The 13,479-nt window shown below is 39.8% G+C and overlaps 1 protein-coding gene across 1 annotated transcript in view; it reads left to right on the forward strand.

Annotated features, from left to right (window-relative positions):
• The window catches only part of LOC104510531 (regulator of microtubule dynamics protein 2-like), a gene marked incomplete at its 5' end in the record, with an annotated part of 28,211 nt that extends 14,973 nt beyond the window's left edge, over positions 1-13,238 (forward strand). The window contains 2 exons of the mRNA XM_010152807.1: positions 12,649-12,764; positions 13,127-13,238. Coding sequence (XP_010151109.1) covers positions 12,649-12,764; positions 13,127-13,238 — 228 coding nt within the window. The remainder of the gene's footprint in view (positions 1-12,648; positions 12,765-13,126) is intronic.
• Between the last annotated feature and the right edge of the window lie 241 nt (positions 13,239-13,479).

Consider the following 13,479-nt stretch of genomic DNA (forward strand, 5'->3'; position numbering starts at 1 on the left):
TGTATAAAGGCATAAAATCAGGAGCCGACTGAGAGACAAAGTTGCTGGAAAGGTGCCACATTGAGGAAATGTATAGTATTTCATGATACAAATCATCCTGCAGCTTAAGTATGAAAAACAATAGTAGATAATGGTTTAGTTTTTATGGCTTCTGAGCATCCACAGTTTCCAGTGACTTCAGTGGGAACCAGAGGTACGCAGCATCAGTAAAATAGCCACAGCTCATTTTAATCCTCAGGTCAAATTCTCAGCTGATCTAACTCAGGGCATTTCTTTGATACTTTGTGTAGGATTCATTTCATGTAACATTTCAAGTTAAGTGAGGTGATTTTTGTCTTGAATTTTGTATCACATCCAAATATCCCTTCTGTCCGTCTGCTCTACCACTTACTTATGTTTTTTAATTGAAGGGATAGAGGGGCTTCCTAATAGAGGTAATTGTTAAAGAAAAAAAAATCAGATGGCCAGTTTCAACCCTAATATGTATTTTTAAAAAATGATACCAAAGGAATCATAAAAGAAGAGACAAGTTTTGACTGAATGACTCCTGTAAGTCCTAATACCAGTTTTTAAAAATAATTTGGCACATTTTTAACTAACCAGTCTATGCTTTTTTTTTTTTAAAAGGAAATACAGGAGACTTTGTGCAAATTATATCTGGAAAATGAAACTGATGTTACAGTACTACTTCAGAGACCTTTATCCTCTTTGCTCTAAACAAAACCCTCCAGTGAATCACACAGTCCTTCCTTGGCCATAAATAGTGTTGTACTGCAGAGCAGTACTTCACTGCTGGAGGTGCTCGGGACATTAAATTGTCCCGCTTTTCTCTGGTTGTGGGCCAGGTGGATAACCTCAGGGTCCTGGGAAACATTCACCCCTTCAGAAAAGAGATCCTAACGCTCAGGGCTGCTGTGAGTTATTGTAAAGTGCGTAACAGCTGCTCTGTTTATCTAATAGATGTTGCATTACCCTCACTGAGACTCATTGCTTTGTAGTGCGCTCAAAGCCTTGGTGAGTGTGACTGCACGAAGGGCTGTCGAAACCAGATGTGGTGGACCACTGTGATGGAAAAAAAATTACTTTTTAAAATTCGAGGAGAAAAATGTAATTAAATGTGAAAACATGAGCATTTGTCTTGCATCTAGGAAGACAAAGTGAGTGTGTGTGTGCTTGATTAAACTCATAGCGCTTTGCATGTCAGGGGAATAAGGCTAACTTGTTTATAACGATTGTTGGGTATTTTCAAGAGCAGAACTTGTAGAAAAAGGCTCAGTGTGGGATTAAAAAGTATAATAGTAAAGAAATTATTTTTTCTTGTATCTGGAGAATGTATTTGACAAAATTATTGGTGATTTTAAAAAATACTAATTTCAAACCCACTCCCTCCTTCCCAGCAAGTAGAAATGAAGGCACTTCAGGGTTGAAATGAACAAACGAGAGAGATTTAGATATTACAGAAATTGATCCATTACGGGGTTCACTTCTTACAGGTGTAGAATGGCAGGAAGCAGAGACTTGTTGAAGACTCTGCCTTCGGCCTGAGTGACATTTAAAAGCTAGAAAAGCCGATGTGGGGGAGGAGGTAAATGTAATGATGGGCAGGAAAAACGGCTGAATGTTTACACAAGAATGCAGGTGCTGAGGAGAAACCATGCCCGTAAGATTTTCTTAACATTTTTTTTACATCACCATAATTGATCTCCGTGGTCTTTAATTTACATCTTTAATATTATCTGTAAGGAAAAGAATGGGAGTTACAGTGGGATGGAAGAGAGGGCAGAGTATAAACTTCAGCACCCATCAGTTGTTCCTGTTACGACAGACCATTTATGTATCTTGAATTTTCCACAGCAGATTTTCCAAGAAATGCCTACTCCAGCCAGCATAGACTGGTCATATGTAGCAGATTTACTGTGGTGTTTCCAACAGATCTTATTTGAAGCTGCTGTGGTAATCTCTCCTAGGTTTATTTTGAGGAGAAAAAAGTAATTTATTTTTGCTGTTAAAGTGAAGGGTCCAAATTATGACTTGTTAAAAAAAACTACCCATTGAAACTATATGAATAATTTGGGTTAATGTTATAAAAAATGTTTTTGTTTTCTCATCAAACAGAACATTTTCTTTTCTCAACACCATCAGCTCAATATAAAATGTCCTTGTTTTTAGAGGATATTTGTTCCTTTAGATTTTATGCACATTTGTTCTCCAAATGCCAAGCAAAAGTCCACGGTGTTTCAATTACAGAATAATGGAAGTATTCAGATTTGTGTTCATTTTGATTTCTAGGCTATTGTTTTCCTGCTAATACTGTTTATGGAGTTGAACAAGAATTTCCTAATAGCTACCACCAACCCAAAATTGAAGTATCTTTTGAATATACTTTAACAAACTATTCCCTAATTAGTGATTCTGTTTACACTGAATATGAGTGCTTCAAGCTCAGGGAATGGGCCTTTTAAAAACTCATTATCAGGAGATCAGATTTCAAACTGTAAAATGCTGGTAAAAATGAGACATTTGTAGAAGAGCTGCTAAAAGAATTTGAGACCTCCTATGTTTTATACTATTTTGCACTTCAGAGATTACAGCCTATTTTTCTCTTAGTGATGTGACTGATTTGCCTTCTGCATGTTTTTGAAGTTCTTGCCAAAAGGTTTGTTTGCATTGTCTGCTTATTCTTTCTCCCCCTCCAAAAACGCTTCCAAAAATGGCGAAGATATTTTTTGTATGTAGTCATTTAATACAAAAGGATAAAGTCTATCCTGACAAACACTGAGCTTATTATATTTATGATTAAATTGACTAGTTTGTCACAAAGTATCCATTTCAACCTCCTATCAAAGGTAACAGTTTTAGCATAGTGCTTAGTGCAGCAAGACCGATCAACAGACGATTCCTCAAAGCGTGGAGTGTATCCCCTCCGCGGGCATGCTGCCGACGCAGGGGCAGAGTGGGAAAAGTATTCCTGGAGGTGGGGTGCTGCAGGATGAAGAGGTTTGCAGTTGGTTTCTGTCGCGTCGCAGAGTTTTCTATTTCTGTAGAGTGGCTGAGGGAACTCAAGCTTCCAGGAGTTTGAAATATACTGTCTCAGAGTCAGTATACGGGGTGAAGGAAAGCCTCAACAGGCATCTTTCTGAAGGGGCTGGAACTGGGCATGATCGTGTCCGTGTCCGAGCCGTTTCAGTGACCACCGCACAGGAAGGCATGATGCTGTAGGCATCATGGTGGGGGCAGCAGCTGGACTGAAAGAGGGGAATGGTTTGAACACCAAAGGCTCCGTGCTGTGTACCATAGTACAAGGACACCAGATTACAAGTGAAACTTAGTCTTTTAACTTAGAAGAGAACTAGTGGATAAAAATTTTACAGGTCTATTATTTTAAATTGAATTCTGCCATCTTGTAATTTTTCAACAGCCGTCTTCAAAGTAGCTGAACTGGTTATTCAGTCTTCTGGATGTGAAAGGGTGTTTTCCCCTCAAAATGCGGAACTATTGTCAGCTTCATATTTTAAAGCTGTGCTTGCCTTGATCCTAAAAGCCTTGAGAAGTTATGGTTCGTCCTCAGAGGAAGATATTAAAAAAATACAAAAGAACATAAAATGCCCGAACTTGTGACATAGAGCAGTCATACGGAAGGTTGTAAGAGGATGATTGCATTGGTTTATTGAAGTATCTAAGGGGAAAACAAGTATTACACAGTTGTATGCAAATTAACACCTACTACAGTCACACCATCTGTGAGAGTCTATCATGAAACTGAGAATGGATAGTGTATAACTTTATATGATTTATATTGTCCATGAGAGCTATTAATCTCTAATTAACAGGCTTTGTGTCTGGGACCCTCTTTTGTTACAATCCAGGATTTCTCCTGGCACTGTGAAGGAATGGTAACAGCTGTTCCCGCAGGCAGGAGTGGCTCTCAGCACCTCACTGCTGTTGCCACATATCAGAGTACAGCTTGGGACCACCCTTGCAGCCCAGCTTATTTAGTGTACCATGCAGCCCCGCTGACTTCAATGAAACCCTACAGGATGCATGTCAGCTTGGGATTTGGCAGTGGTTGCACACAATTATGTTATGGTTGGCTGGTGTAACCATTTTGGTCCTGGTCATGGGGGTGTATCGTTCTGTGTTGACAGTTGGGACATTGTCAACATGTGCACACATGTGCAGTGCCTGGGTTGAGTGTTTTACTGCATAAGGAAATAATTAGCAGAGATGGAAGGTAAAATCATTATCTTTATGCCTCTGCTTTAATTGCCATTTAATTTTTGCATGCACATTTATATGTGTATGTCTTTGTGTATATGTATTTATCAGTAAAATTTTTCAGCAGAAATTAACTGTCAAAATGTGGACTACCTTCAGTTAAGCCAACATTCCGTTTTTCCCACCAGCTCTCTCTTCCGTCTTGCTCTTGTTTTCAACCCCCTCTCTTCCCTTATTCAGTCCCTGGCCTCCCAGGACTTTTTTTCCGGTGCATATCCCCTGTGGATGATGAAACATAAAAGAAAAGCAACTAAAGAAGAGGGGAAAATACAGTCACTGACTCTGTAATTTGAATACCTTTTGTGTAGCAGTTTGCAGAACATTTTGAACTCACATTCAACTCTGAAAACGATATGAGAAGTGTTTAATAAATGTAAGCCTTGACAGTAGAAAGTCGAGGTTGAAAATGACTGTGTATTCAGTCAGCGCTGAACTAAGCCTCAGGGTGAACAAATGGGACTGACACAAATATGTTGCATTCCTCCTGTGACTTGCGCCTTTTCCTCTCCCTGCCACGCTCTGAAGGGAGATCAAAGCCTGACTGTCTTTAAAAAAAAAAACAACAACAAAAAAACCAACAAACAAAAAAGCTGACATTGTTCTTTTTTAGAAGCCACGGACCTAGAAATCAATGAGGAGGAAAGTTGGCCAAATACAGGATTTATGGCTTTGTCTTCCCATTAACAGTCAAGCTATGGGCATTAATGAATTTTTCATTCTTTGAACTGGACACTGATACACTGAACAGGGTTGTGGCTTGCCTGGAAGGACTCTGTCCAAAGGTGACATAATACTTCCCTTCACTGACCATTCTCAGCTTTGTTTTTAATGCCATTACTGAGTTTTTTTCAATGCTTTTGCCATTTGAGGACTTGTTGACTGGAAGCCACTGGCTCGATTAACACAGCCCGTGAAGTAGTTTGCAACAATAATAATTCCTGCTTTTACTGACGTAGTCTTGTTTAGAACTGGCAACCCAGAGGTAGGACACTACACGTTTGCGGTTTCTTCAGCTAGTTCTTAAAACAATCGTGGGTTTGTTTCATTCCTTTTCCTAAGCCCAGAGAAAAATTCAGAAAAGATTGCCCAGTATTTTTGGGACCTCTGCAACTCGTTAAAGCCCATTGCCCAATATAATCCTTTGCTTCTAAGGAGGGAGACAATTATAAATGTTGTTTGGAGGGACATTTTTAAAATGGTGTAGCCTGCAAAGTGAGTGAAGGACCTCATCAACCCATGAAATGCTGAACACCATCACATATGAGAAAACCTGCTTCTTTATCGTTTTCAGCTTAGAAAAGTTTGAGAAGAGCAGGATCAGATGCAATGAAACCTTTTTCATTTTCTTAGTAGCATGGGGCAATATCTGGCTTTTTACTTTTTTGTTTAATGGAGTTTAGAATAATTTTCACAAGTTGACCAGTCAGTACAGAAAGGAGTATTTTTTCCTTGAATCCATCAACATACTGATACAAATTCTGAATTTTCCAGTTTTTATTGAAACCCACGGGCTGGTGCTCCAGGCAGCCTGTAGTGACATGGAGTTGAAGGGGTGCTGAATTCAGCGTGACATTTCCTTCTGTTGGAGCATTTTGGCAAGAGCTTGCTGGTGTTGCAGTGTGTGCCTTTTAAGGCCTCTGATAAATGATTAGGCAGATAGTTTAGCCTATTGTTGCCAGTGGGAGCAAGGCAGCGACTCCAAGAGACGTGTCCAGCTAATGTATTAATGCCGTAATCCAGACCAATAATATAATGTAGTTTGACATGTCTGGCATATGGTTTTTATCATCTCAATATTCTTCTCTGTTCTTCCATGTCATTATAGACAACTAACCAAAATAAAGAGAAGCAGGAATTTCTTCACCCGTAAAATTATTTTTAAATGTTCTGTATTTTGTTCCAGCTCTTTGGCTGATTGGATAATGAAGTGATCCTGAAGTTCAGTGATAACTTCACTGTCTGTCTACAGTATTTTCTTTCAGAATTGCCTGTGGCATTCTCTGGGAAAGGAATACTGGTCTCTGTCATTACAAATACTTGCACAAAATTTGTGACATGGAAGTGCTTTTCACTTGCACTGCCAAGTACACATGGGTGCATGTATTATTGGGTGTTTGGACCCTCGCCAGCCTGCAGGTAGGAGGTGCTGACATTTTAGAAATGTGGTTTTAAACCATGGTGTGTTCTGCAAGCTGGAAGTTTTGCAGTGGCAAGTAAAGCGAGTGGATTATATCCAGAAGACATTTAAAAAATAAGTAGAGTAACGGAGGCTTTGTACTGTGATTACATGTTCGTATGCATGTACCCCATTGCGAACGGATTTTACATGGAATAGCTAAAACATATGTCACTGGTTACCTGTGCAGGTGCCTGTGGGCTGGATTTGGTCTAAGTCCCGTGCAAACTGCATCTACACGTTGGCCTAAAAGGAGCCTTTCCCTTCTGTTCTAGGAGCTATAATAGTGTTGGCTCTGAGCATAGTAGATTACTTGCCTCTTGATCTCCCATTGGCTCCGCTCTGCTATGAGCCCAGTAGCGTAGGCAGAGCCCACCAACACCAGTACGGAAGATACCAAGGGTGTAGTCAGTCCATGGTGGTTACTACAGCTAGGTGTGGCTGTATGCACCGCAACCACAATCTAACCTATGTTATTAATTACATTTCCCAATGTTTTCAGGTTAATTGCATAATAAATTGTTAGCAAACGTCACGGAAATACCTTTAGAAAAACTGCACGCAGTCAAGTTGCAAGCTTACGTAAAGTGTAAGGCAAGGCAGTACTTGATGCAAAGCACACCAATAAAAGTTGCGGCTCAAGCTGAAAGGTGTACTGGTCTGCTGAGAAGGCAATTTGTGGCTAACGTTTTAAGTGCTTTAACAGAGCTGTGAAGGGAGGGCTGCCATCTGGCTCTTGTTTTCACTTCAGACTTTATTTTTGCGATCACTGATAAATTAACTTAGTCTTGTACATTGTGTGGCTGTTATAGTTGTGTGTTATGTCTGTTGTTAGTAAAGAAATGTGGGTAAGCACGTATTAGGCAAATGAAGGGATTTAGCCTATCTGAGTTGATGCATGGTTGTCTGTTTCTTTCAGGACAAAGAGGCCCAGAAAGACTTAGAGGCTTTACTTCTTACACTGAAGCTGTGATACTACGCACTTTTTAACTCTTCATGCTGTGATAAAATGACAAAACTAAAATGAGAATCTATAGTGACTCGGAACTGCGGGTGAATTCCAGCTAAGTCAATGGGAAAACTGTCACTGGCTTTGGTTGGCTTGGATCATGGCTTTAAGCATCTGGCGATTATGATATGAAAATGATGCATTCATTTTTGATTACTTATAGTCTCGTACTGCAGTTTGATTTTAGATTGCTGACACTGTGAGTCTAATACTCTGAACCTGAAGTCCACTGCTGGCAATGGACATACTGAGGTTAGAATGCAAAATGCATAAATCTCACTCTTAGAAAGATTAATCGACTAGTACATCATACCAGCATAGAACTGTAGCAAAACCAACCAAACAAAATGTTTCTATAGTCAATTATATTTGTATCAACTAATTTACACAGATGTGTACAAAAGAAAATAATGAATGTTTACACATTACTCCTATAAAATTAGAATCTTGTTGACATTAAAGAAAAAGCTGTTGCCTCCACAAAGCTCTTTTTACTTGCAACCTGCTGTTGGTTTTACATGGAAATGTGAAAAATGTATAAATTAAATATTAAAGTTATATTTTATTTGTGACATCAAGTACAGTATTAAAAATCAGACCAATGAAATTAAGTGCTTTAATCTATTACAGCTGTGATGTTTAATGGGTTTGTTACAGGACCTCCATCAAGTTTCTGAATCCTGTCTCTTTCTCTCTGAACAGTTGCCTAGCATGATGGCATCAGTGTGTCTTCAGGGAACCTAGTCCAGCATGTGGCCATCACTAACCTTTTATATCATCTATATAACATAACCTGTACATAAAAATAGACCAATTAAAGACCTACTACTTCTGTCTGAGTGTGTAGGACAGCTGTGTTTTCAGTAAAATGTAACAGGGTAGAAAAGAATTTTGTTCACTAATGGACTGATCCAGAATTCACCAAAGCCTGTAGAAAAATAAAGGCCAGTTTTCATTGGCTTTCAATTCAGGATCTTAATCTAGGTGCAGGGTGCTAAGCATTTCTGTTACAGGAAATACAGTTGGATAAAGACAACTTCCCTTGACCTGTTTGATATGTAGGATAAGATAGACCAGTTTACGGCTAAGACAAGGAGGACTCAAATAGCACCAATATATTGAACTAGCTCTTGGAGGTTTAATTTTGGGCAGATGGGGAACCATGACATTAGCTCGTAGGTCAGTAGGAACTACAGTCACCTCAACAATGATTTAAAAGTTGGACAGATGTGGAGGAGTACATATGCATGTGACTGAAGCATCTCATAGTAAGAGTGAGCTTAAACTACTAACAACAAAAGACAATAGATGGAGTAGACTGGAAGAAGACAAATGGGTAGAGTTACATTTTAATTCAGCCTGAGTCTATGACTCCTCATAAAGTACAGATTTCTTCTCATGAGGTAGGGCTGTCCACTTTTTCAAACATTGTCTTCAAAAATATGTTTTCAGCCACACAAGCATTACCCTGAGACATCTCTGAACAAAATCTGAAAGATTAAACTCTTTCTGAGTTACAGTTCTGCGTTCTTGCTGTTATCTGCAGAGTTTTCTTTATCCTGAAGATCTTCAAAAACAAAAACATGTATTTTAGTTTTTTTTAATGTTTATTCTGAGGGAAAATTGTTCCTATGCTACTTTTTCAATTCCAGAGTTCTCTCTTCCCCCCACCCCCCCAGTTTCAGACAAAAGGGAAGTCCCATATGAGAGAAATTCTATCAAATAATTCCTTCTGTGACAGAGTAACTGACATGTAAACAGAGAAGCTGCAAAGGTGACGTACCTTGATTTTGGCAAGAGGCTTTTGGTAAAGACTGGTTTGTTTAGTATTTTCACAGCCAGTTGCAGGAAGAATAATTTAAATGGTTGTACAAGAGTGATTTGTACTTAGGGTTGTTGTTAGCAATTCACTGTCACCACGGAGGATGTAGTAAGGAGACCTTTACTTAGATCAATTTTATGCTAATCAATATACTTTCTAAAATAGATTGGATTATGCAATAGATTTACAAGCAATTATTGCTGATAAAGGCTGAAAGTGTGTTGGAGGAATAGATTCGAACAAGAAGTAAAATTGATTGCTGAAATTAGGTGGCATAAGTAGGATTCGCTTCATTTAAGAGCAAAGAGAAAGTATTAAAGTAAGGAGCAGAGGATGGAGGAGGCCTGGCTAGTTGTGGTAATTCTGTGGGAAAGGACATGCAGATTCCAGTGAGTGGCAAGCTAACCATGGGCCAATAATGTCATGTTTTTGTGAAAAAACAAATTTCATACTAGACTGAATAAATAAGCATTCCCCATTAAATTCACATGAAATAACCTTTTACTCTAATTAGGCCTAATAATGTCTAATGAAGTCTGAGCTGGAATATTATATCAAGTTTCAGGCATGCAACTTCAAGGAGGTTGGGGGCGAATTGGAAAGAGTCCAGTGGAGAGAGACAAGAGAGATGAGAGTGCTAGACAACATCATTTTGTGTGTAAAAATTGAAAGAATTTGGTTTGTTTAGTCTGCATGAGCAATGACTGAAGGAGTATTCACATTTGTAAAAAGCTAGCGCAGAGAAGACAGTAAAAAAATACTGTCTCCATATCCTCTGTTCATAGGATAAGAAGCAATCACCTACCTTTAGATGAGGCATTAGGAGAAAATAATCCCAGCGGTAACTTTGCAAAGCCCTGCAATACATTCCCTGGGAACATCCTAACATCATTTACACAAGTTTTAAAATAGAAGTTGAACAAAGAAGACTTGAAACATTGGCAGTGTTTAAGGCTCAGTTCATTCTCTGGCAGAGGCTGGAATAGATGACTTCAGATCCCTCCTGGCAATGCTGACCCTGGGGAGTGCTCAAATCCAGCCTCCTACGACCCACAGGCGCTCCTGCTGGGTCTCTGTAGTCGGTGGGATTGCATCCTAAGGCCCAGACTGCCTGAGGAATTTGTACTGTGAAACTCTACAGGCCAGCATGTTTCAAGACTTGAATTTAAAGATGTGCATTGTGGCTGACCTTGACTTACTTATTTACCACACCTGTGGTCTTAATCCACATGATTATGTTTTTAAATGAAATTTCTGATTTTATAAGTGAAATTACTGGTGTTTCTTTTCAGCCTTCTGAATTAAGCCCATTCTTCTATTTTTAATTTTTGCTCATGACTAGTCTACGTGTACAGTAACCTCTGGGAGAGAAAAGGCTGTTTTTAATGATTCATTCTAAGTTGTTTTTAATAGTTTGCAGAAGCATTCCTCGCACAGGTAAGAAACTGCTGGTTTATACAGCTAAGATACCTTGTGCATTTTTAAACTTTTACTAGTTAGTGCACACAAGCATTCTCAACGATTTTTTGTTTCCGCTTTACTAATCTGAGAATTTCTAACGCTGAAGCATGTTCGCTAATTTTTTTCTCTAATTGCTTCTTGTAATAAAGCTTTTGTGTTCAGTTCTGGGCCTAGGCTATCTGTTCTCTGTGACATATCAGCTAGAGAAACAGCAAGCGTAGTTCCAGAGGGCCATATGTTTTCTTTTTTGTTTAAAATATCCACGAGCAGACATTCACTTCCGTAGTTTTGTCTCCATGGAGGAGCTAGAAGTTAACCGTATTAACCCCCACGGGCCTTTAAGCCGTTGGAGCAGATGGGGCTGCAGGCTGCCTGAAGCCATGGTGCCTCGGCTGTGTTGCCCACTACCTCCTTCATCTCTTCCACTGTGGCCTCTCTTGTTTGGTCTCTGTTCTAGCACATATACTGTAAATTCTCCAGGGGGATTTGTCTCTTTACCTCTTTGCAAATGTGGAGTTCAGGGGACCTTGATCTGGCACTAGGGTTCTTGTGCTTCACTACAGTTAAAATTGCTAGTTCTGCCTTCTTGGATAATGGAGATAATTTTTATTTCTTGTGGTGAAACTGAGGGCTCTGTCATTGGATCCTGATCCTTTTGGGATTGTCCGCGTGCAACAGCAGGTAATCACAAACTAAGTTACGTATTTTGTGTAGCAATCAGCCACTGACACACTGAGGAAACAGTTACAGTGTTATGCTCTCGTGCTACTTCGTTTAAGTTACTGTCTTTCCTTTTACAAAGTCTTAGGGTGATTTACTCATTTTTACATAATAATATCAATACACTGACTTCTGGAATGAATTAGGAGGCTGTCCAGCAGTGGTGAGTAGCTGACAGATCGGAAAGTGACAATTCCCATGTCCAGTTAAATTAAAACCAACCCTAAATCTGTGCCTGCAACCCCATAATTATAGTAGTAAAAGCCTAAACTTTAAAAAAAAAACAAACCACCAAAAAACCCCATTGAGGAAGTGGCTGCCAGAAATCCAGCCATATTCAGCCCAAACATGTCAGCTTATCGGGATCTACTTAGCTTCAGCCGTCGCTACCTGAACACCTTCCACCTGAAGTACCTAGAACTCTAGGGAGGCACTGTGGGTCCCTACAAGCTCCATGGGTTTTCTGACACATCCCGGGACACCCCAGAGGGTAGGCCTGTGGTGCTTTCTTTCAGTGGGTGTGATGGTCATGATGGATGCATTGCACCTACGCCAAATCTGAAAATCCTGCAGTAATGTGACAATTAAATCTGTATTGCAGCATTCATCCAGTGCACACTCAAGGAGTGACTTCAACTGAAGGATGAACATTTTTTGTACATAAGGTTGTATTCTTATTTTCCAGCACTTTTCCTTCTTGCAGGCTCTCCCAAGTTCCTTGGCGAAGAAACAAATCAAACTGTCTTGACAGTACAAAAATAAGTAAGCTTTTCTGGCCTCGTCTGTGTTTGTGTAACCCATGCATGTGTGACACTGGTAAATGAAGCACTAGAACTGAGAATGTGAAACATCAATAATTTTTTTTTTTGAGGAAATATTTTGCTCGATTCCATTAAAATAAACAACCAGTCATTCTAGAAGCATCTCTGGGAACAGTGTCCAGTGTGAACTTGAATGTGAACAATCTGAGCTGTGTGCTTGCTCGTGTTACTGACCCATGCTGCGACTGTGGGGTAAGCTACTTAGCTACGTACTCAAGGTACACGTGTGCGCACACCATTTATCCCCTCTTCATCTCTCTTGTTTATTAAGATTAATTATCAGCTGGTTTGAGTTGCATCTGTATGAGCCAAAAAAACCAGCCACACAACTGGGAATTGACTGGGAAGATTGTAACCTGAACAGGCCCTAAGGATATGGACGCGGATGTGGATGTACTTTTCAACCTACCAAAACTACGTTCAGGTTTCTAGTTCACGGATAAAGGTCAGCAACGTAGCTGATGAAATTGCAGCCCCCAGGTGAGGGAAGTGTGCGTCTTTGTTGTTCAGAAGAACGTGGCAAATCAGCAGAATGGATTCAGCGATTTACTTGTGTTTTCCTAATCTTGGAAAACTTATGAAGAAACTAAGAGTCGTTTGTAAAGCTCCTGACTGTGGCTCTGGGTTAAGGATTGTTGGTTTTCAGAATGATAGGCCAGCTTATGTAGGGCACTATAAAATCATATATGAAGTTTTAAAGCAGTAGTAAAACTTAGTTTTTCAAAGTAAAAGAGCAGAATGCTTCTACAGCAACACTTCTGAAGTGCAGCAAGGGGTTCATACAAAAGTGCTGCTAGGCGTGTGTGCTGGTTTTGATAAAACCGGTGTATGGGTATCGGCAGTTTCAAGCAAAACAGTCTTCCTGGTGTTTTCCATCAGGAATCCCTGAACAAGAATTACCAGTGCACGCTGGCACAGACCATAATGGAGACTCTGACCCCCACAGTCATTTGACGTCTTCTTTGCTTTAGAAGTGTTTGTCTTACTGAAGAGTTGTTTCACTTGATATGTCCCTATAAAACCTACCTGGGACATTTTGGTGCCATCAAGAACATGGCAAAACAGCCCCTGGACATCAATGAGGCCCAGGCTTTGTGCCAGCATGAGATTCTTTGAAGTACCTACTTGACCTTGTGTGACATTTGCTTCTGTACATCCTGACCCTTGGCTCGGCTTGTGCCAGCTGCACGCATTC

Source organism: Eurypyga helias, unplaced genomic scaffold (genome assembly GCF_000690775.1).
Source record: "Eurypyga helias isolate BGI_N326 unplaced genomic scaffold, ASM69077v1 scaffold29475, whole genome shotgun sequence".
Classification (NCBI taxonomy): Eukaryota; Metazoa; Chordata; class Aves; order Eurypygiformes; family Eurypygidae; genus Eurypyga; species Eurypyga helias.